The 23,295-nt window shown below is 56.2% G+C and overlaps 9 protein-coding genes across 9 annotated transcripts; 6 read left to right on the top strand and 3 right to left on the bottom strand.

The window, feature by feature from the left end:
* Nucleotides 1-142: 142 nt before the first annotated feature.
* Nucleotides 143-658, bottom strand: PHYSODRAFT_496342 (hypothetical protein; the record flags this gene model as incomplete). The annotated part of the gene is made up of 2 exons (XM_009524577.1): nucleotides 143-280; nucleotides 356-658. The coding sequence occupies 2 exons, from the start codon at nucleotides 656-658 to the stop codon at nucleotides 143-145; spliced, it is 441 nt and encodes a 146-aa protein (XP_009522872.1).
* Nucleotides 659-908: 250 nt separating this feature from the next.
* Nucleotides 909-1,443, top strand: PHYSODRAFT_285374 (hypothetical protein). Its single transcript, XM_009524576.1, has 2 exons — nucleotides 909-1,020; nucleotides 1,146-1,443. Exons 1-2 carry the CDS (start codon nucleotides 930-932, stop codon nucleotides 1,286-1,288), a joined length of 234 nt encoding a protein of 77 aa, XP_009522871.1. The 5' UTR covers nucleotides 909-929; the 3' UTR covers nucleotides 1,289-1,443.
* A 186-nt stretch (nucleotides 1,444-1,629) lies between these two features.
* On the top strand, nucleotides 1,630-3,402 carry PHYSODRAFT_490395 (hypothetical protein; the record flags this gene model as incomplete). The annotated part of the gene is made up of 2 exons (XM_009524575.1): nucleotides 1,630-2,106; nucleotides 2,191-3,402. 2 exons carry the CDS (start codon nucleotides 1,630-1,632, stop codon nucleotides 3,400-3,402), a joined length of 1,689 nt encoding a protein of 562 aa, XP_009522870.1.
* Nucleotides 3,403-4,033: 631 nt separating this feature from the next.
* On the top strand, nucleotides 4,034-8,188 carry PHYSODRAFT_489505 (hypothetical protein; the record flags this gene model as incomplete). The annotated part of the gene is made up of 8 exons (XM_009524574.1): nucleotides 4,034-4,175; nucleotides 4,597-4,883; nucleotides 4,968-5,057; nucleotides 5,150-5,239; nucleotides 5,500-5,916; nucleotides 5,987-6,051; nucleotides 6,125-6,657; nucleotides 6,735-8,188. 8 exons carry the CDS (start codon nucleotides 4,034-4,036, stop codon nucleotides 8,186-8,188), a joined length of 3,078 nt encoding a protein of 1,025 aa, XP_009522869.1.
* A 62-nt stretch (nucleotides 8,189-8,250) lies between these two features.
* PHYSODRAFT_490663 (hypothetical protein) lies at nucleotides 8,251-10,442 on the bottom strand (the record flags this gene model as incomplete). Its single annotated transcript, XM_009524573.1, has 3 exons — nucleotides 8,251-9,670; nucleotides 9,722-9,866; nucleotides 9,929-10,442. The coding sequence occupies 3 exons, from the start codon at nucleotides 10,440-10,442 to the stop codon at nucleotides 8,251-8,253; spliced, it is 2,079 nt and encodes a 692-aa protein (XP_009522868.1).
* Nucleotides 10,443-11,142: 700 nt separating this feature from the next.
* Nucleotides 11,143-12,025, bottom strand: PHYSODRAFT_312938 (hypothetical protein; the record flags this gene model as incomplete). The annotated part of the gene is made up of 5 exons (XM_009524572.1): nucleotides 11,143-11,188; nucleotides 11,279-11,342; nucleotides 11,425-11,578; nucleotides 11,654-11,720; nucleotides 11,835-12,025. The coding sequence occupies 5 exons, from the start codon at nucleotides 12,023-12,025 to the stop codon at nucleotides 11,143-11,145; spliced, it is 522 nt and encodes a 173-aa protein (XP_009522867.1).
* Nucleotides 12,026-12,897: 872 nt separating this feature from the next.
* On the top strand, nucleotides 12,898-13,907 carry PHYSODRAFT_558638 (hypothetical protein). Its single transcript, XM_009524571.1, has one exon. It carries the CDS (start codon nucleotides 12,937-12,939, stop codon nucleotides 13,840-13,842), a length of 906 nt encoding a protein of 301 aa, XP_009522866.1. The 5' UTR covers nucleotides 12,898-12,936; the 3' UTR covers nucleotides 13,843-13,907.
* A 5,900-nt stretch (nucleotides 13,908-19,807) lies between these two features.
* Nucleotides 19,808-21,034, top strand: PHYSODRAFT_245895 (hypothetical protein; the record flags this gene model as incomplete). The annotated part of the gene is made up of 4 exons (XM_009524570.1): nucleotides 19,808-19,843; nucleotides 19,970-19,998; nucleotides 20,091-20,600; nucleotides 20,917-21,034. The coding sequence occupies 4 exons, from the start codon at nucleotides 19,808-19,810 to the stop codon at nucleotides 21,032-21,034; spliced, it is 693 nt and encodes a 230-aa protein (XP_009522865.1).
* A 529-nt stretch (nucleotides 21,035-21,563) lies between these two features.
* PHYSODRAFT_488062 (hypothetical protein) lies at nucleotides 21,564-22,583 on the top strand (the record flags this gene model as incomplete). Its single annotated transcript, XM_009524569.1, has 1 exon — nucleotides 21,564-22,583. One exon carries the CDS (start codon nucleotides 21,564-21,566, stop codon nucleotides 22,581-22,583), a length of 1,020 nt encoding a protein of 339 aa, XP_009522864.1.
* Between the last annotated feature and the right edge of the window lie 712 nt (nucleotides 22,584-23,295).

Raw genomic sequence — 23,295 nt, 5'->3', positions numbered from 1 at the left:
TGTCCTCCTTCAGCAGTCGAGGGCTCAATGCGGAAGCACAACGGCACCAAGAAGACAACCCGGCTAATGATAAAGTGCTACATGTATGCAAGTTGACGGGTGATAGGCGACGCGGCACAACAGCCGGCCGCCCTCTAACGATCTAATACGTCGGCTGCACCTGCTTCACGTCCGCCAGCAGCTCATCGTACGCCTCCTGCGCGTTGAAGCCCGCCTTGTTGGGGGTGATCAATATGCAGCTCGTAGGCCGCTTGGACAGCGCCGAGGCACCCAGGTCAACCTGTAGGCGAATAAAATAATTGCAATGACAAATTAGTATCCACTGTATCAATGCACACATGGCTGCATGGCGTACCTTGGACGGCGTGAAGATGTACGGGATGTCGTTTTCCTCGCAGAGCACGGGGATGTGCGAGATGACGTCGACAGGCGAGATGTCTCCAGCGATGATGCACACGCCCTTCTCGCCCTTGCGGATGCCCTTGACGACCTCCTTGACGCCGCGCTTGATGCCCTTGACCTTGGTGGCCTTCTTGACCACCTTGTAGGCGCGCTTGGTCTGCTTCTTGGTGGCCAGCGGCTTGGCGATCACCGACACATGCTTCACGCGCTCCTCGTAGCTGCTGCTGCTCTTCTTGCTGCTCTCCGTGTCGCTCATCGCTGCCGAGGGGTCTACGTTGGGGACGAGGTGCTGCCGCTCAAGGTCAAGTAATTTGCTGGCGAATCGGAGCTGCTCGCCGGTCAGGCTGGACCAACCGTCGTGGATGTCGCGCCAAGCTGGTGCGACCTTCGTTCCACATTTCAAAAGATGTGTACGTCACATGAACTTACGATTTTCAGCCAATGGGAAGCGCAGCGATTTATGACCGCTGGTCTTGCGGGGGCAGAACCCACGGAAAACTGAGCGAGCACTAGCAGCAGCAGCAGCAATGGGCTTCACGGGTATCGCCATCGGCACCCTCATGGGCCTCACCACCAAGATCGGCAGCAACATTCTGCAGAAGGTCCCGTACATGCGCCGTAAGTGCCCCCTTTGCCACATGATTATCTTGTTTTGCATGCCGAATCCTCTATCGGTGTCGGTGCGTAAATGAGCAAACCGACTAACTAACCAACTGACTATTTCGCCTTTTGATGTTGTTTAGACCCGTGGGAGCACGTGCTGTTCATGGGCGTGGGCGCCGGCCTGGGCGGCTACCTGCAGAACAAGTACCACCGGGACCTGGAGGAGGTGGAGGAGCTGCGACTGTACCTGGAGCGCCGTCCGGACGTGAACAAGAAGGCGTAAGCGTGTGCCAATGGACCAGCAGCAGTGAATCATCCAACAGATCAGAGTGCAGATAAGAGATCGTCCGGTGCAGGCCGCTCCATCTCGTCGAGGATGGAGTGCGTAAGCCAGCCAGAATCCAAATCTGAAAAACACGAAGAAAAATGCCGACCTTGTCTCCCGTGTTGCTGCTGCATCGTGCTAGTAGAGATGATTGATAGTTGGTGGAACGATGCTGCGATGCTGGTAGGGTATGCAGGTGGTCAGGTGTACATTGGGCTGCGAGGCGACCGCTGGTCTCGAAAGGACGCGATCTGGCGGCACTTCCAAATCGGCGCAAATCCAAGCCCAAGACAACAGGAATGGAGCTCGCGTACCTGTACACGAAGCAGAGAGAAAGCTTTGGGCGCTACTGCGACTTCCGCAACGTGGACGCCAAGGTGCTGGAGAGCATTCCGTGCACGGACGCGCTGGAGAATGACTACGTACGGCGGAGACCGATGGTCACCCGGCTTGACACAACGCCGCACATGTCCGAGCACGAAGTTAATACGGAGAGGCTAGTGACTAAGCACAGCAGCATGCGTCACGTGGAAGGCGGCTGGCCCAAGGATGTTGATCCGGCCGAGCAAAGCGACGTGCAGCGATTCCGAAAGAAAGCCGAGAAAGATGATGACTACAAACAGGCAGTCAAGTGCCTTGGACCCGTGGTAGACCGCGCACTCAAGCAGAACAACACAATCAACATCTACCAGGACTACTTTGCGCACATGGGCGAGGCCGCCACGACAGAACAGCCCAGTGCAAAGGGCCTTGCAGTCTTTCGTGATCCAGAGCCCGTCAAGCGCACGGTCTCACAGATCGACTGGCACCCTGAGAGCCCCCAGAAGATGGCAGCATGCTACTGCATCCTCAACTTCCAGGATCCCAAGTTTGCGTCGGCGCGGTTGCCGGCAAACTCGTACATTTGGGATGTGGTGAACCCGAACACCCCCGAGACGACACTCAAGCCAGCGTCTCCACTCGTGTGCATGCGCTACAACCCAAAGTCCGTTGACCAACTCGTCGCTGGATCGTACAATGGCCTCATCTCGTTCTTTGATCTGCGCAAGTCCGGCGCCGCACCGGCGGAGACGTCAATCATTGAGCACTCACACCATGACCCAGTGTACGACGTCTTCTGGATCTCAAGCAAGACGGGCAACCAGTGCTGCTCCGTCTCGACGGACGGCTGGATGCTCTGGTGGGATATTCGTCACCTTGCGCAGCCTACACACAAGCTGCTTCTAACCGACAAGGACGGTCTAGCCTTCGGTGGGTCGTCCATGGAATACAACACGGAGGCTGGCCCCACCAAGTACCTTGTGGGCACGGAGCAGGGCGCTGTCTTGAGCGTGAATCTGCGTAACGCGAAGCAGAACAACGGAATCACCCTTTACGACACTGGAGCCGGCAAGCACCACGGGCCCGTGTGCGCCATCCAGCGCAATCCGACGCACAACAAGTTCTTCCTCACGATCGGCGACTGGACAGCTCGCCTGTGGTGCGAGGATCTCAAGACCCCCATCATGAGCACGATCTACCACGACTCGTACGTGACAGCAGGCTGCTGGTCGCCCACGCGCGCCGGTGTCTTCTTCGTCACTCGCATGGATGGAGTCGTGGACATCTGGGACTTCTTCTACCGCCAGAACGAGGTGGCGTACTCGCACAAGGTCGGGGATGTGGCTCTCTCGTCCGTGAGCGTGCAGGGCAACGCTGGCTCCGGCGGGAAGCTGGTCGCTGTTGGCGACTGTAATGGCATGATCTCTCTCATGGAGCTCTCGGACGGCCTCGCAGCCTCGCAGCCCAATGAGAAGGCGGCCATCAACGGCATGTTCGAGCGCGAGACAAAGCGGGAGAAGAACCTGGAGGCCAAGGAGAAGGAGCTGCGTCGCAAGAAGGCCACGATGGAGGAAGGGGCCGCGGACGACCGCGGTGGCAGCCTCAAGGACGACAAGATGGAGGAGCTGCTGCGCACGGTGGACGCCAACTTCCTGGGCATGATCAAGGAAGCCGAGGACTCGGAGAACAAGAACATGGAGCACAAGGGCGGCGACGCGCTGGGCGGCAAGGGCGATGAGGATAATCAGTAGGTACCGTAGCACGAGCAATCTTCAAGTTGAAGCAAGAGTGATGGTCATCTGGTTTCCTTTTTTTTCATTCCGCACTCGAGCGGTTCACTTTGCATTTGGATTGAGTATCGACAAGTGCAACTCGAGAGGGATTCGCGATGGCCAAGGGGAAGCAGCTCGAGATGCCGTCGATCCGCGTGCGTCCGTGGCAGTCCTGTGCGAGAGGCTGTGTGTGAAGGTGCTGATGATGTGGAGATCTCCCTCTGTGTGTGCATGTGTCGGTCTGTGTTCTTGCTGCAGGAAAGCGAGGACGGTATACTGTCGAGCGGCGACGGTGTCGCGACGGAGGGAGAAGAGGAGGAGGAAGACGTTTCCCCGATGCGCCACTCGATGACCAAGGGCGACGAGGAGCAGGAAATGCCGCACTCGATCGTGGAGGACGCAGCGGAAGGCAACGAGCAGCTGACTCCGTACGTGGCCAAGTGCTACGGGCACCTGGAGACACTGAGGAAACGCAAGCGTGAACAGGAAGAGCAGGTGGAGACGCTGGTGGAAGGTGCGGGCTGCCTGCCGAGCGTAAGGGGGCTTGGAGCTTACTTGCAGTCTTAACTCCTGCTGCCGGACAGAAACGTTCGGACAGATTGAAGCCATCATGCAGGAGATCATGCGCGGCCTGCAAGAGCGCCACGCAACATCGCACGCGCAGTTCGAGGCCACAGATACCAAGCTCACTCGCAGTCTGCGCGCGCACAACCGGGTTCGTGCTGGATTGCGCACGTCTGGCATTGCTTTTCGTGGGTGTAGGTATTGACTGCACTTGTGCTATCATGTGCAGATGGAGAAGAAACTCAAGATGATAGCGGCGATTCTGCTGCGCGAAGACGATGGCGAGCAGGGGCTGTAGTAACTAGGGTCGACAGTCAGGGCAACGTCAACGTCGACTTCATGCGTAAAAGTTCTTTTTTTGCACGCCGTATTGTGAATTTTGCCTTTTACCATTGGGAACGGACGCCATTCGAATGGCGGAGGAGAGGATGCCGCGGGACGAAAGCTCGGACGAGGACATGGAGGAGCAGGTGGCTGCCGCGAGCGCGTCTTCAGATCACGACGAGCAATCGTCGGTAGATTCAGATGCACAAATTGCTGAGGAGGAGGAGGAGGAAGTAGACGATAGCGACGACGACGCCGGTGATGGCGATGACACTCGGATGGAAGAGGACACCGGCACCGCAGATGCAGCCAGCTCAGAAGAGAGCTCGGAGGAACACACGAAGGACGTCGAGATGGTCACAGCGGGGCCCAGGGCTACTGCTGAACCGGACGGCAAGAACCCGCTACTCGACGGCGCTGTGCGAGCAACCGAGTCTTTTGATGTTCAAGCCAAGAGATGGGGTAAGGCGTCTGATTTCGGATACCTATACTTCGACCACTGGAAGCACAGGCTGACCCATAAGAGTAACTACACGCGCTTGCGCTTCACACTCGAGGAATTGCTGCCAAGGGTAAGTGTTGATCATTAGCTACAGTGCATTGCTCGTGGATTGCTCGCCGCGTGAAGAGTCGTGTACTCACATCGTTTACCGAAGCTTATGGGGGCTCGAGACTATGCAGGTGCTGCAAAAGTGTTGGCGGTGATGTACCACCGGTTTGCGGTAACGCCAGCTCTGTGCATCGAGGTGCGTGCCGATACGTTGACTTTTCTTACATGAAGCTAATAAGCTCACTAAACTAATTGCATACTCTTCTCTGCGTGGTTCCGGGATGTTAGGCCAGCCTCGAGATTCTTCGCCGACAGCCAGATTATCGTAATGATCTGCTGAAATTTTACGAGTCAGCATTGAAATCACGGCGTATTGATGTACGTACCCTTCTTGGTGCTATGTGGATCGGGCGGTGCCTTTAACCGCTGGTGTGGATGCATTGGTATTTCAGAAAATGTCGATTCTGAGGGAGATGTGGTTTTTCCATATCATTCATGGAGAATTTTACGAGGCATATCACATGTACCAAGATAAGATCCAGCATGTAAGTTGTCATTCGTATCTCACCGTTTTGACTGTGTTTGATGGAAGAATGACTTACGGTTGCATTTCATATCTGTCACGTGCCCTTCTTTAGATGGAAGAGGCAGAGGATGACGCGAGGTTACTTGCAAACTTCGGTATTCTGTGTTACTGGCTCATGTTTATCGAGTCGAAAGAGCTTCGTGAAAGACTCCAAAGTGAAGACATGGATGAGGAAGAAGAGGACGATGCTGACGCGGACACAAACGATGGCAATGGCTTCGACACGAGCGAAAACATCGAGTCAGTGATCGAGTCCAGTTACTTGTTTAAGACCCCGATTGGAGTGCACATTCTGTACCAGCACTCCAACAGTGCACTGAGGCGTGCAGTGGCGCTGAGTCCGAATTCCGCTATGTTTCTGGAGCACCTCGTACAGCTACTGGTACTGGTGGGAGATATTCAGCCGGCGTGCGATTATCTCGAGGCCTTTTTCCATCTGAACCCTGAAGATCCTCATGGACCCAGAATGGTACGATACGATGATTGGTTCGGCAATGTTTTAGAAAGTCAACTTAGCAACTCATACGCGATGTCTACAGCTTGCAGGATTTTTGGAAAGTTATTACCCGGATTCCGTGGATGCTCAGGTTGCTGCATTTTCAAGGTAAGCGCGGATGGTGTTTCGTACATCTCTGCTTTCCGAAAAACTTTTTAACGCGTGCCACGTTTATTTCGAGCAGATGGATGAAGAATGATCCTTCTTGTAGTTACCCGCTGGAAAAGATGCTTGAGCTGTCCAGTGCCGGTGCCGTCTCATCATTTTCGCTGACAGCAGCTCTAGTTGAGGCACTTGATACATGCGGTAGTGACTTGTACCTCGTTGAAAACCCTGAAGGAGCACTGGCGCTGTGGAGAAATCTGGCGGAGCTGCTTGCAGCAATGGACGAGGATGAGTTTATGCAGGCTCAGATCGACAGAGACCCGCTGCAGCGGAAAACAATTGCAGATGTGGGAGAAGAGCGTCAATGGTGGAAACGAGTCTATTTTGCCAGGCCAAGCTCAGTGGACGAGGTCGCAGCTCTCGCACAACGAGATACTACTTTCATGGAGGTGTCAATTTATCGAGCGGCTGTAGCAGATCGGCTTTTTCCTGGTCTTCTTCCGATGATGGAAGCTCTGCGCTCTGCAATGTCTGCATCGAATGTGGCGTTTAGTCAAGAACATCGTCGCCTGTTTAAAAGGTATCAAACGGATCTAGCTAACCTCTTGTGTGATGTGATATGTACTAACATTTCGGTTACTACTTCCGTAGTTTTTTCCCTTCGTATTTCAACAAGGCAGCACAAGTGACGGCGCGTATATCGTTTTCTACGATGCCATTCATGCATGTGACGGTCACCGCCGACAATGAGCGACAAAAGAATCGTTCTTTGCCCGTTTTCAAGGGCAGCTCGGACACCCTTCACGTGATCGACCGAAAATCTATTGTGGAAAAAGAGGTCAGTGGAGATAAAGCGGAAGTCGTGGTAACGGGAGCTGGGGAAACAAACGAGATTGATCCCAAACTCGTGGAGGAACTATATGAAGTATTGGAATCTGAAGTTGGCTATTCAACTGCCAGCACTTTACGGTCCCGGCGAAAGCGTAAAGCTGATGACATTACGCCAGCTGCATCGACATTGATTCCAGCGTACGTCGGCATGATCGAGGAAGAAATCTTAAGCAATCCGGATGCCTCTTGGGTGCACGTCAACACGATACTACACGAAAAGCTGCGTCGCTCGGACATGCTGGTACCGACATCAACCGTGGTGAAGCAATGCATGGAATTTTTCCAGAATCGTTTGAGGACGAATTTAACAGCGTACGGCCACGGCGGTCTGATGATACGATACGAGGAATTTATTGCCACCTATGTGCGCCGTCAAAGAGCAAAAGGCCAGTACGAGGTGACAAAAGACGGAGCCAAGGAAGTCGTCGAGTTAATGAAGCGAGCTTTGCCCAGCCCGCACCCGTACTTCCCCAGCGTGGAGATCGTGGAGGAGACCATGCGCATTAAAGCTGGGGTATTTTCTCGACAGCGCCGCCTTCGCTTGATAGAGATCAAGAAACTAATGAAAGCCGTCCTCCGGAAACTAGTGTACGTTGATGAAAAGATCTTTGTGGATGCCTGGGATTCAGTTTGCCAGCGAAACGGGCTTTTCGGCGTGGTTACCCGTACCGATATTGCGTGCGCGCTACAAATCATTCTACCCCGACACTACTACACGGTGCTGGAGGAGATTCCCTATAGCGTGATGCGAAGACTTACTTCACCAACATTTCGGAGGGACTGCAACACAGCCGAAGAGATCCACGAGAAACTCGGGAAAGGTCGACGAACTCTTAACGAGGTCAAGGCGCTTTTGTGGGTGGAGCGGTACGAGGCCTTGTACGGCCCCTATTACGATGAGGAAGACAAGGGCGAGAGTGATAGCGACATCAGCGACAGCGACTCAAACGTCAGCAGTGTCAGTGTCAGCAGTGTCAGTGTTAGCAGTGTCAGCAGTGACTCCAGTAGCAGCGATAGTGATAGTGATAGTGACAGCGACAGTGAGCTCAGCACCGATGACAATGATACCGGCTCAAGTATCCTTGAGCTACGTGACGCTACGAAGAAGGAGCAGGACACCAAAGCCGTCACCGAGGTCATAACAGTTCAGGACTCACCGAGCGAAGGCGAAAGCGGACACGCAAGCAGTAGCAGTGATGATGCCGATTATGATGATGATGATGACGAAGACGAAGATGGTGATAACTAGGCTCCGAAAACAAAGGTAAACACAATTTGTCGATAACAGAACGCCTACTTTTGTGCTTTAGCTTACTTTGGATTGAATATTTCCCCACGCCGGCGTTTGTTTTGGTGGGCTTTGCACCATTGCACGTTGGGGTCAGAAGCCTGCGCATCTGTTGTCGCTACTTTGGCAGCGTCTAGTGCGAATTCGACTTGCAGTGCGTTCACAGCCGATTGTCGGGCCTCAGCATTGGCGTGGAGCAAGGAGCGCGTGAGAAGCCTCTGGATTCGGTAACAACAGTTGCGGCACCGTCGAAAGGCACACCGACTATCGCGTTGGATAGTTGCAGAACATTGTGCAGACTCGCAAGCGAGCTGGAGCCGAAGTGCTGTGTTGCCATCAGGTTTTTCTTGGTTGTGAGTACCTCGTTTTCCATGTGTATGCGGTCGGTTAGCGGACCAAATCTCGCGCGGAACTTCCTCGTGAAGGTGATCGACAAGTGCCAGCTTCGTTTGGTGACGCGCTTTCCTACGAAACTTGTCGTCATCATGCGAGCCATCCGAGACTACCAAGTTGTAAGTGCTGGATAGATCGCGAAGAGCAGGAGCAAGGAACTGCTCCAGACTGCCGGGATCGCTGAGAAGTACACGAAGCGATCCGGCCGATACAACTCCGCCGATCCGCCGAGCGAAGAATGGTTTGAGGAATCGCGTTATCCACGGCGGCAGTGTGATTGAGGATACAGTCCACCGGAAGGCTGAAAGCGCCGCATGCTGGAGCCAATTACCAAGGGGACTGCGAAGGATCCATCCCAGCAAACCCCCTCCACTGATGCTGCTGCAACCCGAGCTCTGTTCTGATTTCAGGAAGGATACTTGACTTGCTTTGCCTACCGCGATAGTCCATGCCCCAGCATGCTGCCTTGCATTTCCGACGGTGTTGGGCGCAGGTTCTCCATTGACCACAAATTCGGCATCGGACAATGCCGAAAAGAACGCATGCGCTGGTTGGTTGCGTTCTGTTGGCTCCCACGCAAACTCCATCGTTGCTGCCTCTGCCTTGGCTGCGATTTCACCGAGTCTTCGCAGCATCGCATGCTCCACTCCTCGGTTAAGTGCACGGCAGCTGAGCAAAAAACTGTCCACACGCAGAATTTCACTGTCACGCAGACGCTGACAGAGAGCAGCACTTACGAGCCCGTAGTGGCCAAAACGATCCGTCACATGTGCACAAATCACTGTGCGGCCAGGAGTGGCGACATATTCCAATAGTGCTTGCTCCTCCAACCGCTTGGCAAAAGTTGTCGCTGTGTTGAATTGATTCGTCCGATGGTGAAGCTGGAGCACCCTGGTGAAGGACGAGCTTCTAGCTTGAAGCTCCTGCTCGCGGTCGAGCTCCTCGAAGACAATCTTCACACCAAGCGCACTCAGAAAAGCTTGGTGTGTTGACGACGATTCGCGAAGTTGTTCGCGCTGAAGATTCTGCTGATAAAGCTGCGTCCGTTGACTGTCTTCTTTAGTGCTGGAGCTACCCGCCGAGTCGAGTGGCAGCCGAAACAATCCCTCGTCAAAAACCCACTCGTGATCGAGAACCGACTCGGAGAAATTTGCCCCAAGCATTATGACTGTCACGGGCGGCAATGCAGTCGCGACTTCATTGCACTCGAGGGGATTGTCATCGATGAAAATGAAAGAGTCCAGCCCTAACAAGGAATAATGTTAACAATGCACCTTCACGTGACAGGAACAAATAATTGCCACGCACCGAGGGAGAGTTCCTTAGCGAGTTGCGCGATGTTCTCCGATTTGGGTTGCCAGTTGACCTTGGCGGCTACGACATGCTTGTTCATGTCGAGCACCATGTCATCGCGACGTTGTTCAAACGCCTGCACAACGTCTTCATGAATATTCTTGCTGCAGAGAGCAAGAAGCATACCGCGCTCCTGCTGCTTGACTACGAAACGCTGCAGCGCGAGAAAGCGTGGGCTGAGATCAATGCCGCTTGCGCCGACTTCGGCTACCGCACCACCCCACAGCGTGTTGTCGCAGTCAAGAACGATGACTTTCTCTTGACTACTCGGGCTGCGGAAAATGCGGCATATCTGTCGGCACATCGATAAACTCATCACGTTCTGCATGGCTTGGGTGTACGGCGAATGCTGGCGCTTGTCGGAGACAGCGTCGTAGAATGGTGTCGTGTACTGCTGATGAAATAGTTCCAGGAGCCGAGTTGCTGGCTGCACAGACACCATTTGGATTCCCTCAATAGCTGCCAGCATCCCCCTCTCCATCGCGTCGAACTTTGCTGCTGAAGAAGATGGAGGGGAAGGGCACAACAATACCACCAGCGGGGCAGCAGAAGACTCAGCAGCCATGGCGTCGTACCGCTTGAGGTCGTCGACGATGTTTTTGATGGGACCAGTATCCAATTCAGGATGCGCTGCTTCGAGGTCGCTGATGCGGACAAGTAGCAGCACCAAGTCCACTGGCCGTGGTGCACGCAGCACATCGGCAGACCACTCGTCTAAGTCTGTCAGACTGCCGTACCACAGCCATTGCAAGTCCACGTCAACGTTCCACACGGCCTACAGCAGCATAGAACACCGAAAACTCAGTAACGCCACAGTTCGAGCGTGAACCACTGCGTGTAGCCCCAAGCGAGTCCTAAGAGCAGCAAGCTAGTACCGACATTCTTCAGAAGATACTGCAGAGGCACAGCCAGCGCTTCGTCGCACGCGAAGGTGCCGCCGATCGCCACACGCCTGCGGGACATGGTCTCCAGTCCCTAACGCCGTAATACCAACAAAGACTCGTACATTATTGCGATTCAATTAAGTGCGACCAGGATCGACCTCAACCTGCTGAGGTTGAGGATTCAATTAAGTGCGACCAGGATCGACCTCAACCTGCTGAGGTTGACTGAGAGTCATCTCTCTCTCTCTCTCTCTCTCTCTCTCTCTCCACACTGTGGATGGACTCTCAGTCCTCCGGCTCACGGTCATACTTGGACGGATTAATGCGATACCTGGAGTGTTGCAGCACGACAAGAGCCCACCACATAGACTCATGAGTGACCATGGCATTAAACTACGCCATACCAGTTGCAGCCACGTACATGTTGCCATATTGGATCGTCGGCGTGTGCTCGCTGTCCACGTCCACAATGCACACGGCCATCGCTGCCACGAACACAGATAGACACAGCAGAGTGAGTCAAGAAACCAGCGCAAGGACCGAAAACAGCAACAGCAGTCCACTCACTGTTGGCGTCGAGGACGCGGTACGTGATGGTGACCATGGACTCTTGCAGACAGAAGTTGAGGATGGCCACGCTGGCCTCGGGCTTGAACACGCCGTGGCACGTCACGCCTTCGAAGCTCCACTCCATGAACGTGCCCTGCTCGTCCGGGATGAACTGCAATAACGGTAGCAAGAGCGCGTCAGCTGCCCGCCCCCATACCCAAGAGAATCTTCAATCGGCCGGGCTGACCTGCACCGTGTAGGCGCTGGCGAGGTCCTGCTTCTTGTGCGTGCGGCCGAAGGACCACCGGAGGAACCTGAAGGAAGAGAAAAATTGATTGCACAGAGCAATTACTCGGTCAGGTGCTTGCTACAGCGCAATAGTCTTCAACTGCACAGGCAGAGAGAGAGAGAGAGAGAGAGAGCCGCACTGGGTGTTGGGCTGGCGCGCCGCGTCCAGGTCTTCCTCGATGAACACGACGTTGTTGGTGGAGCGCAGGTGCTTGAAGCTGGCGCCGAAGTGACGCCACTCCAGGTTGCGCTTCCAGAAGCCCTTCAGGTACGCGCAAAAGTCCCCGTTCGGCACGTCATAGCGCACCACGTTGGTCGGCGCCGCGCTCATGCTCTGGTTTTGATTAAGATCAGGTCGAAATTAGTTATTTGGATTTCTGATTTTATTTTTAGACAATTATGTGTGGACCACGTTGTGATGAAGTACCGCAGACGTCAGCCCGTGTCACTCGCGACTGGTGAATCGGCCGATGGCCATCAAATTAAAAAGGCAACAAGTGGTGGTGACGCTGATGAAGTGAGCTTGTCCTTGATACTGTGCGCACTGTAATTTACAGTCTGTAAAGCAGGGTCGCTGCAAGTCGCCGCCGCTGCTGCTGCTTCCGCTGTTGAATGCAGTCGCTGTTGAAGACAAAGCTCGCGGGAGTCTGCTCGCGGGCGAGGATACACCGGATCAGACCGAGTGACGTGAAGCCGTTTCTCACGCTCATCAGCGCACCAGACACCGACCGCGCTGCACCGGCCCTGGCAGTCTGCTGTCGTGTGAGAGTGGCTCGGTGGATCCATTCCCAGCGCAGTGCCCGGCGCACGGACGGAGGCTGGTTGCCGTCTGCGAGCTGCCCATGCCAGCTGGTGGCAGCCATAGTGGGAGCCGCATACCACTGAATGTGGTATCATGCCACAAATAAGCGATTTGTGCCAGAAAAACCTGCGCGTGCTGCCATCCTGGTTAGCAGGATGCCAACGCAAAGGTCCACCAGCGTAACGGAGTCCGTGATGTCTTGGAGAGCAATCCGCTTGAACTTAGTCAGCGATAATCACGACCTGCTTTTGCTGTTAGCCACCGACACTGCCACATGACGGCGTCAGCAAACCTGGAAGGGGTTGCCTTTGCAACGGCATCCACCGACTCGCGCTCTATATTCCCCCTGCTTCCATTCATCTCGCGTCGGTGTCCGAAGATCACTTCTCCATTTGCTTTCTCGAGCACACTAGCAGTTATCACTCTCTTGGAATTTCAAGATGGCCAAGTTCTTCGCTTTTGCCGCTGCCATCGCCACCGCCGCCCTCGGGACGACGAGCGCCGCCACCGTGGAGGATACCTGCGTGCTCGCCGACTTCCAGACTGCGACGGCCGACTTTATTGGGCTCAACAACGTGCTGAGCCTCGTGCCGTCGCTGCTGCCGATGTACATCACCGACCCACTAGTGCTCAAGGACCAGACTCTGGACGCTATCGACTTCAAGGTGCTTGGCCTCGACTTCACCGCCACGCCGTCCTTCGAGCTGCTCAACGTCAGCGGCATCACCACGATCGGCTTCAAGACCGCCAACGTCACGGGATCCAACACGCTGGACCTGGCGGCAACTTTCTCGGGCGAAGTGTCGGTGAGCGGCACCTTCTCGGTCGAGTTCGCGCAGATCGACAAGAAATGGTACGAGATCTGCTGGACAAGTCTCCTGCACCAAAAGACCTGCCCTCCGACGACGGTCACCGTTGACGTCGCTCTGGCGCTGAAAAAGCCCACCATCGCGGCCGGAATCGAGGCGGACTTGTACCAGTGCGCTTCGGGCGTGCCGGCGTCCGTGTGCTCCAACATGACCATCACCTCGATCCTTGTGGCTGCTCTCGGTGGGGACGTCACGAGCGTGCTCAACACGGTGCTCCACCACTTCAAGGACGCGTCGCTGACGTCGCTGGCGCTCGACTGGGACTCGATCACCAACATCGACCTCACCTTCGACGACACCAGTGCCTTCATCTCGAACATTATCAACGGTCTCCTGGACTTCTCCGCCGAAAAGCTCAACAAGAAGAAGACGGCATACAAGACGTTCATCAAGGTCCTAAACAAGCTCGTCCGCTCGCTGCTGAACAAGCTCATCGAACAGCTACTGGTGCCGCTTTTCGGCGCGACGTGCTTGTAGGCATCAGGCTACGCACACGCTCTAGCCGTGGCTTGAACTAAAAAGTATCAACTCGTTTCAATGTCATGAATCTCCAATTCAACGTGTTCCTCGTGTGAGTTTAACGGAGACAGCAGGATGTAGAGCGTTGTACAAGCTGCTCGAAATTGCGCCTGTACGTTGCAATAATTACAGGTATGTAGGCCCATTCCTTGGCGTCGAGCTCTCGCAGGACCAGGTCAAGTCAAACATCTTTGTCAGCTGAGACTTCAAGGTCGGAACTCAAAGCGGTCCGGCTATCAAAACAATGGCATTGAAGCGAGCCGACCCCCCCCCCTAAAGCTACTCGCATGTGCGCACTGCCTAGTAAGGCACTCGAAGTGAGTTATCGCTACCAAGCTCTCCTTCGCGATGTCAAAGTGCGACTTATTATTTATGGCACTTCGCGTTTTGTTGTGGCTTTCGTCCACGCCGTTTGTGGCAGCTTGAGAAGCAACAGTTTGGTCGAAGTACTCCTGACCTATCCGAAAGTGCACGTGGAATTGACTCAAGGTGATCCATGAATGACCTCCCTGCTGCGTGGATAAACCCCCTGCAGCTTTTGTCGCTGGTGTCTGCTCGTGCTGGTGTCACGGCATCTCGGACATCTCGCCGCGCCCACCATTGATCTCTAGCCCACAATTCAATTTGCTTCCTCGAGCTCATACCAAAGCTTCCAAGCAAGCAAAATGGCCAAGTTCTTCCGGTTTGCTGCTGCCGTTGCCGCCGCGCTTGGCCTCGCGTCCGCCAAGAGCAGCGCGACCGTGGCCGACACGTGCGTGATCGTGGACTTCGAGACCGCGACGTCGGACTTCACAGCGCTCAACAACATCGTGACCATCATCAAGGCGTCGCCGTCGCTGCTGAGCTCGTACATCAGCGACCCGCTGAGCATCGAGGACCAGACGCTCACTGTAACGGGGTACAATCAAGTGTACCCATTACAGGAAGAGTGACGGGTGTCACTCTCCCGAGTACATGGTACATGGTACCAGTAGCTACCATTTGAGTTTGTGTGGGCTTTTGTATAGTTAACTTGTAGTTTGTATTACGACCAAGTTAACCTCTACCAAAATACAGTCAGTCTTATAACCTACTCGTTTGTAGCAAACCGTTCCCATTGAGGCCGGGAACTGGTGAACTGCTGTTCACCTGGATAGTAATATCCGCACGCACTTCCTCTGTGCATTGTGCTGTGTGACTCCGTCACACTTGGTAGCACTTGTAGTCAATCCTACACCTACGCGGGTAGATTGGTCTAGCTGAATCCTCGGTGGCTCAGGTCTGTGAGCCACGATGGACCGAAGTGAGTTTCCTCACTTGACTGACTCGCAGTTCGAGTCGGTGCGGAAGATGGCGGACATCTTCGGAAGAGATGCCCTCCGGAGCTTGGCGGCGGCGACGCCAGCCGAGCAGGTCGAGCGGGTGAGCGCGTTTGACGAGTACGAACGCGGGCTCATCGCTCATGTGCAGGGAAACCTGCTGGCTCAGATGAGTGAGCCCAAAAGGGTGCAGCCTAAGCCTCTGCGGCTAGCTGTGCCTCCGTTCGAAGGGAAGGAAGGTGAGAACCTTCACTTCTGGATCCGGGAGACCGAGATCGCAATGAGCGCAGGTCTCATCTCGGCCGAAAACCTTCGAGTCACCTTCGCGCTCTCCAATCTTGGCGGACGTGCCAGGACTTGGGCGTATACGCGCGAAGCGATGTCGCCTGGATGTTTCACATCCTGGGCTCAGCTGTGTGAGCAGCTTCGAGCCGCTTTTCTCCCGGCGAACAACGAGTTCCGCCAGCGCTAGCGCTTCCTTGCCTGCAAACAAGGGGAGCGCGAGCTGTACGCGTACGTACAGGAGATGCGCACGTTGGCAACCTCGCTGGTGGGGAGCCCACTGTCGGAAGACGTCAAGATGACAGTCTTCGTGGACGGCCTGAAGGTCGGTCCTGCGCTCACGCAGTTGTTCCGCGTGCGCACCGCCACTATGGAGGAGGCGATCCAAGTCGCCCTCCAGGAAGAGTACAGCCACAAGCAGGCTGGTGCTCTGGCTGTTGTACAGCCTGTGGTCGCTGACAGCGAACCAGAACACGTGGATCTGAGTTCGGCTGAGCAGTACTCAGCCCGCTGCTACGGCTGCGGCGGACTAGGACACTATCAACGTGTCTGCCCATCGCCTGGGTCTGGGAAGAAGACCTACCCGAAGACCAGAGGGTCAAGGGGGCGCCGACGCCATGCACCGTCAGGTGCTCAAGGGGGACACAACCACCAGTAAGGACGAGGGCCTTGCTGGGGTTGGCCCGAGTCTTTGTGATGGGTGTACGGAAGGCGTACACCACAGAGACCCGGGATCCCTTGCGAGCACTGGCGCTCGCATTGGTGAAGGACAACGGTGGGTTGTCGGTAGTACACGTGAGTGTGCGGGGGGTAATGGGGTAATGGTATCCCTAGACATGATTGAGTCTGGGACGTCGCGTGGATGTTCGCACGCCGCCTGATGTGTCGGTCGGAATAACGACACAAGTGCCGAGACTCTGCGAGAGAGTCTAAGCACAAGGTCAGGTCTCATTGACTGAGGCTGGGCCGAAGAAGAACCTTGGGGTCCGCTGTGACCCTGGCTGCCGCGCTCGAGGGCGCTGACAGCAATGGAACCGTACATCGTCCCGGACATCGTGCCGAAGCCGGCCCTGGGCATGGAACCGTATATGCCCTCGGCTTGAGCAAGTATGACTTGGTCCTGAGTGCGCCGTGCAAGCTGCACAGGCTCTCGGTCGAGTAGCGCGGCAACGCCTTGAGGCTAAGTCGGCCCTCTGTGTCTGACAGAGCATTGGTGAGTCCTCTGGACAGACACAAGGGCGTCCGATGGGACCGCCAGGGCGCTGGATGCGTCCGACAAGACGAAGAAGAAGAAGGGAGGCATCATTGACATGCTGATCTCCATGAAGAAGGTGCAGTGTATCTGCAACCGAGGGATGTTATGCCTGGCATGTGGAGCTGCCTCAACAAGCAACTCCAGTGCTGAGAGTCATTGCTCGGCATGAGCATTGACAAGGGTGGTGTTCGATGACACAACCAGGTAGGTAACCAAGGACCACTGACTAGCGGGTAACTTAGTTCCGCACAGAGCATGTAATGCTGAGGAGGCCGCTCAAGGCACCTCCGGCGTGGGTCACGGACGGTCGCCCAGACCTTAACTGATGAGGAACGCGCTGCACGCGCTTCCTGTGTGGGTAACCAAGTACCACACCCGGTCGCCCAGACCATAACTGAAGAGGAAGGCGCTGCAGGCACTTCCTGTGTGGGTAACCCAGTTCCACACCAGGTCACTCAGACCTAAACTGATGAGGAAGGTGCACGATGCACTTCCTGTGTGGGTAACATAGTTCCACACGCGTCACTCAGACGGTAACGGATTGTGAAGCCGCTTGATGCGCTTCCTGTGTGGGTAACGTAGTTCCACACGATGCCGTGAGGCTCCGCATGAGCCGGAAGGAGTCGCTCGAAGCGACTTCAGCGTGGGTAACTTAGTTCCACGCACGGTCAGTATGACCAAGACTAGTGATCAGGTCACTTGGGTCTCTTCGCGTGTGGTGGATGACCACACGGAGTTTAAGAGGCTCGTGACACCGTCACGATGTCATAGCCGCACGGCCCTCTTGAAGGCGCCGCGCGGCTTTGATTTTAAGCGGGGGAGGGGTGCGGAAGCACTTCCTTCCTCCAAGGGCTTGGCACCCGGTCATCATGGATGACGTTCGACTGGGTGTCGACCAGCGCAGCTGTGGCCATGCGCACAGAAGACGTGGCTTGGGTACACGACGTACCTGCGGCGATGCATGTTGCGTCGCCGCCGACTCGGCGAGCATGGTCGATCACGGCTGGAACGTGTCTGCCGGAGGGCGACACCTCAATGACCACATGCAGGAGCATGCTCGGTCTGAAGGCAAAGGCCGCTGCGCGGCAGGGATCGTTGGTACAGTCTGTCGCGCCTAGCACTGTGCGGCGTTGGAACAACAAGTGTCCATGACTCGGTGCCGAGATGGCTGAGTCTGAGTATGCGTGCATGCCATGCAGCTACTCTGAATGCAGGACAAGCCATACGCTGTCATGGGTGTCATTGCCCGAAGACGTGGGTAACAGAGTAACACGTCAAGTCACGCAGACTCAAACTGCATCCAGGCTGGTAGATGTCAAGCCCTGGTCGACGATGTTGACCCAGAACCAAAGAAGGGTAGCTGCCCGTGCCACCGGAGTCTGCTGGCACGGTGACTCGGTGCTGCAGGGCGGCGCGAGGTTAGGCGGCCGGCTGGCGCCTGACCCGCCGGGGCTCAAATCGTAAGGGGGGGGAGGGGATCGGAAGTGCCCATCCTCCCGAGGTATCTGGCATGAGACTTGCTTCGTCGTAGAAGCCAGTGTAGTGGCTGCATGGTGTAGCCACTAACGAAGTATTGCACGAAGGTGCTGGACCTGATGCATCGCTGCTCAGGTCCCATGGTCATGGTGACCGATGGCCAGCAACCTTGGCAGCGGCTACTGTCGCTGCTGGGCCGAAGATGGCGCGCGCATTCGCTGCTAGAAGGCTGCCTCTGTCAGGCAAAGACATGGCAGCCAGTCTGCGGCTTGGTCCGCGGACGATGGCATGTACACATACGCAACACCATGCCGCAGCGTGATGCTGTTGCAACACTGGACGCGGTACGTCTACCGGCCAGGTAGCCATCAGTACCACGCCAAAGCTCCAGGCTGTTGCTACGCTGGGCGCGGCACGTCTGCCGGCCAGGTAGCTATCAGTCCCAAGCATGGGTGTTGCCCACGAGGGGAGAACCCGAACGTGTTGCCTTTGCAGACATTCACAGTTGGCGCGGCACATGCCGCACCTGTAAGGCGCGAAGCCATACGCGTGCACGTGGCACATACTACCTGTGAGATAGTCGCGGTGCGTGACGCTCACTGTGCGCGTGGCACTTGGTGTACGCGAGGTACCCCTAGTGCACGCGACACTACTTGTGCACGTGGCACTTGAGGTGCACGAGGCACTTATGGCAGTCGTGGTACGTGCCATACACGACGTGCCTTTGGCGTATGAGGTGGTGCCCTCGTACACCTTGAGGTCCTGTATGGACTGTGTGCCATGCGGTCTTGCACGCACACCGACCTGGTGTTGGTCGCCGCGACGCAGGATGCGATCGCCGGTGACGGAGGGCAATACACCCCACACCACGATGAAGTACCCTTGCGGTACCCTGGTGTCGACGGAAGACACCTTAGCGTCGGCGACGTGATGGCCGTGACGCGCTGCAGGGCTTTAGACAAGTCCGCCGCGTTGCTCTGTATGATGAGCGGGTTGCTGGAAGCAGCCATGGTCGCTCAAGCAAACACGACGTTGAAGCATGACGCTTCATGGCTGTTGTCAGCGCTTGACCATAGCCCATGGGTCGAGCCGACGTATTCGTCCGACCGGCACACCGTGCTGTGACGAGCGGGGCCCTGTCGGGCCGCTGTCATGGCCGGAGATGAGCAGCACAGCTCTCTCCATGGTTACGCTACGCGCTGACCGGAAAGGTGCTGTCCCTCGCGGGAGGCACTGCAGCACGAACGTGCCAGCGGGGCCCGAGGGCCATGCGACGACAACCGCTGGTTGTCTACGAGGGACACCGCAAGTTTGGAGGCAGATGCATCCCGTGCCGAGGCACTCTGCGCCTGCTAGCGCTGTGAATACGGCCACTAAACGCGTCGGCTTCGCGGCCAACATCGCCGAGGGCAGGGGGGTTCTGCGCGGGGTGCCCGCTGCGGGCACAAGTCACTGTGGGCGTGACGATGAGGCGCGCCAGCCTTGCGGCGGCAGCGCCCGAGAATCCGACCTTTGGGTGTTCGGATTCTCTCGAAGCTGATTGGAGAATCAGATGTGATTCTCAGATAAGTGGGGGAGGATGTAACGGGGTACAATCAAGTGTACCCATTACATGAAGAGTGACGGGTGTCACTCTCCCGAGTACATGGTACATGGTACCAGTAGCTACCATTTGAGTTTGTGTGGGCTTTTGTATAGTTAACTTGTAGTTTGTATTACGACCAAGTTAACCTCTACCAAAATACAGTCAGTCTTATAACCTACTCGTTTGTAGCAAACCGTTCCCATTGAGGCCGGGAACTGGTGAACTGCTGTTCACCTGGATAGTAATATCCGCACGCACTTCCTCTGTGCATTGTGCTGTGTGACTCCGTCACACTTGGTAGCACTTGTAGTCAATCCTACACGTTCACTGTGACGCCCACGATCAACTCGCTGAACGTGTCGGGCCTCACCACGCTGTCGCCCAAGCAGATCAACCTCACGGGCTCGGACACGCTCGACGTCGGCACGAACTTCACCGGCACCGTGTCGGTGGCCGCCACCTTCTCAGTGCAGATCGCGCAGCCCAACCACAAATGGTACCAGATCTGCTGGGTCGACCTGCTGCGCCCGCTCGTGTGTGACCCCGCGACGTACACGGTGGACGTCGCGCAAGCGCTCAAGGAGCCCGAGGTCGCCACCAGCGCGCAGGTGGACATGTTCCAGTGCGCGGAGGGCATTTCGACGTCCGTGTGCTCGAACCTGACCGTGACCAGCATCCTCGTGTCCGTGCTCAGCGGCAGCGACCTGACCACGATCGAGGAGGAGGTGCTGCTCCGCCTCAAGAGCGCGTCGCTGACGGCGCTGACGCTGGGTTGGGACTCGATCACCAACATCGACTTTGTGTTCCACCAGACGGGCTCGTTCATCACGCAGATCATTAACAACCGACTTCTCCGCCGAGGAGCTCAACAAGAAGGGCGACTACTAACAAAGCCGGCATACTTAATGCCATCCTCCTATATAAAAACAACGATAAATTCCCTCCCGTCAAATCTGTAAAACTGTCATAAAACACACGGCGTGTTGCATAAAGTACACAAGAAAGCATATAAAGAACACAAAACCAGATGGTATACAAAGATGAAGTCATTTGATTGAATCTGATTGGCTGGTTTGCTTATGTTAAGCTTTGCTTGACTTCGTCTGCCGGCTTTTTGTGTCTACCGGCTTTGTAAGTCGTTGTCTGTACAACGTCTTCATCGAGGTGCTGGACAAGCTGCTGCTCTCGCTGCTCAACAACCTCATCACCAACGACCTGGCGCCCCAGTTCGGCGCCACGTGCCCCGAGTCGTAGACGTTCGGGCCGTCTACAATAGCATTGATGTGCGTCCAATTACTCAGCACCGTGCCGAGACCCCCCTATGAACGTCATGCATGACACTTGCCATTTTTTTTCAAATCCATTCCCCATTTCTGGGATCCTATTTGTGGCAGGCTTCAGCAGTACATGTATCCATTGCCCCTGCTTTCTGCATCCCACCGCCACAGCACCTTCTGGTCCAATTTGGTAGCCGCGCTGTGTATCCTGCCAGAGCCCGGACTCCCCTTCTGCGTCTGCCTGCTTACGTTGCAGTCGGGGTGTGTTGCAAGCAGCTCCTTGTGTGGCGGAGACCGCGGGGCGCGTTCTGATTCCACGTGACTATCAGAAGCTGTAACACGTCGCTTTCGAGCAGCAAGTCAAGTCAAGCCAAGGCTCTGCAGGGTGCAGAGTGTCTCGCCGCCAATCCATTGAGGTCGATCCCAATGCTGACCGAGCCGATCAGCCCCGACATAACTCAATCTGCGCCGCCCCGTTCAGATCCCCAGTCTCCATTTCGCTCAAGATGGTCAAGTTCCTCGGACTTCTCGCCTCCGTCGCTGCCGCTATCGGCGCCGTCTCCGCTGGTAACGGCGGCACGTCGGCCCCCGCGGTGACTACCGCGTCCACCGTGGCCCCCGTGGTGACTGCCGTGCCCAGCGTCACCACCGTCGCGCCCAGCCCGACCGCCGCCCCCACCGTGGAGAACACGTGCGTGCTCGCCGACTTCGAGACGGCCACGGCCGACTTCATCGCCATGCAGAACCTCGTCAACATCGTCAAGACGTCGCCGGCGGTGCTCAAGCAGTACGTGAGCGACCCGCTCGTGATCCAGAACCAGACGCTCGCCACGCAGAACATCTCGTTCCTCGGCGTGACGTTCGCGGCCACCCCGACCATCAACTTCCTTAACGCGTCGGGCATCATGACCATCTCGCCGCTGCCGGTCAACGTCACGGGCACCAACTCGCTGGACCTGGGCACGGGCTTCACGGGCACCATCGCGCTGCAGGCCACGCTCACGGTCGAGGTCGCGCAGCTCGACCAGAAGTGGTACTCGATCTGCTGGGTCGACCTGCTGCACCCGATCAAGTGCCGGCCGCAGGTCGTCACGGTGGACGTCGCGCTCGCCGTGAGCAAGCCCGAGGTGCTGACCAACATCGAGGCCAACCTGTACGAGTGCGCGCCCGGCGTCGCCACGTCCGTGTGCCAGAACCTGACCATGACCAGCATCATGACGGGCGCGCTGAGCGGCGACATCGCGAGCCTGACCAAGGCCATCTACAAGAACTTCAAGGACGCCAAGGTCAACAAGCTGTCCATGGGCTGGGACCTCATCACCAACCTCGACTTCGCCGTGCACAACACGGGCGCCTTCACAACGCAGATCATCAACGGCCTCGTGGACTTCACGGCCACGGAGCTCAACAAGAAGTCGCACTACTACCAGACCTTCCTGGAGATCTCCCAGAAGCTGCTGCTCTCGCTGCTCAACAAGATCATCGACATGCAGCTCGAGCCGCAGTTCGGCGCCACGTGCCTGTAGGTAAGCGTTATTATAAAGGAGAGGACAGAAATATAGCATGTCGTGCCAGTTTTGCCCTGTACGAGTGTGGATAGTGCTGAAGCATTTGAACCCCGATCTTGCAGCAGGATCGACCAAAGAGCACAAGCCTGGAGCGACACGGCAAAGCCGACCGAGCGGGCGTCCTGACGAACGCGCAAATCGCTCGGAAGCGCGGCGAAACGCTGGATGAGAAATCGCTGACGAACCTGTGGAGCCATCCTTTCCTGAGGCGAGTTCAGAGCCAACGGTCACTACGCGAGCTCCGATTGCAATTGGCAGGAGGCACGCGCAGCAGCAAGAACTACGAGGCGCGTGCCCAAAAAGCTACCGAGTTACGAACGGGGCGACTCACTTCAACGTCGGTTCCAGACAGCGGCCGCGTCTCAAGCAGCAGCTGCTGCCCCGCAGAGCTCACACTCACTCGCTCACTCACACGCCTTCAGATGGCGGATGTTGCTGCTGCTGGCATTGCTGTCATCGTGCGGTGCAATGCAGTCACGGTGGGCAAGGAGACTGTATCGTTGTGCAGTACTGTAGCCATGACGACCGAGGCTGGTAAAAGATTTCAACCCGATTGCTGATCACTCGCGCGCGCTGATTGGCCCGGCTGGGCTTCGAAAGGGCGTCGGGAAGCGACGCAATGCAGCGGTTCAGCGGCCCATACAAACACCAAGTCAAGCACATAGAATTG

This window comes from Phytophthora sojae (genome assembly GCF_000149755.1).
Source record: "Phytophthora sojae unplaced genomic scaffold PHYSOscaffold_3, whole genome shotgun sequence".
NCBI classification, from domain to species: Eukaryota; Oomycota; class Peronosporomycetes; order Peronosporales; family Peronosporaceae; genus Phytophthora; species Phytophthora sojae.
Note: the sequence above shows the minus strand (reverse complement) of the source record. Positions and strands in the feature narration are given on the sequence as shown.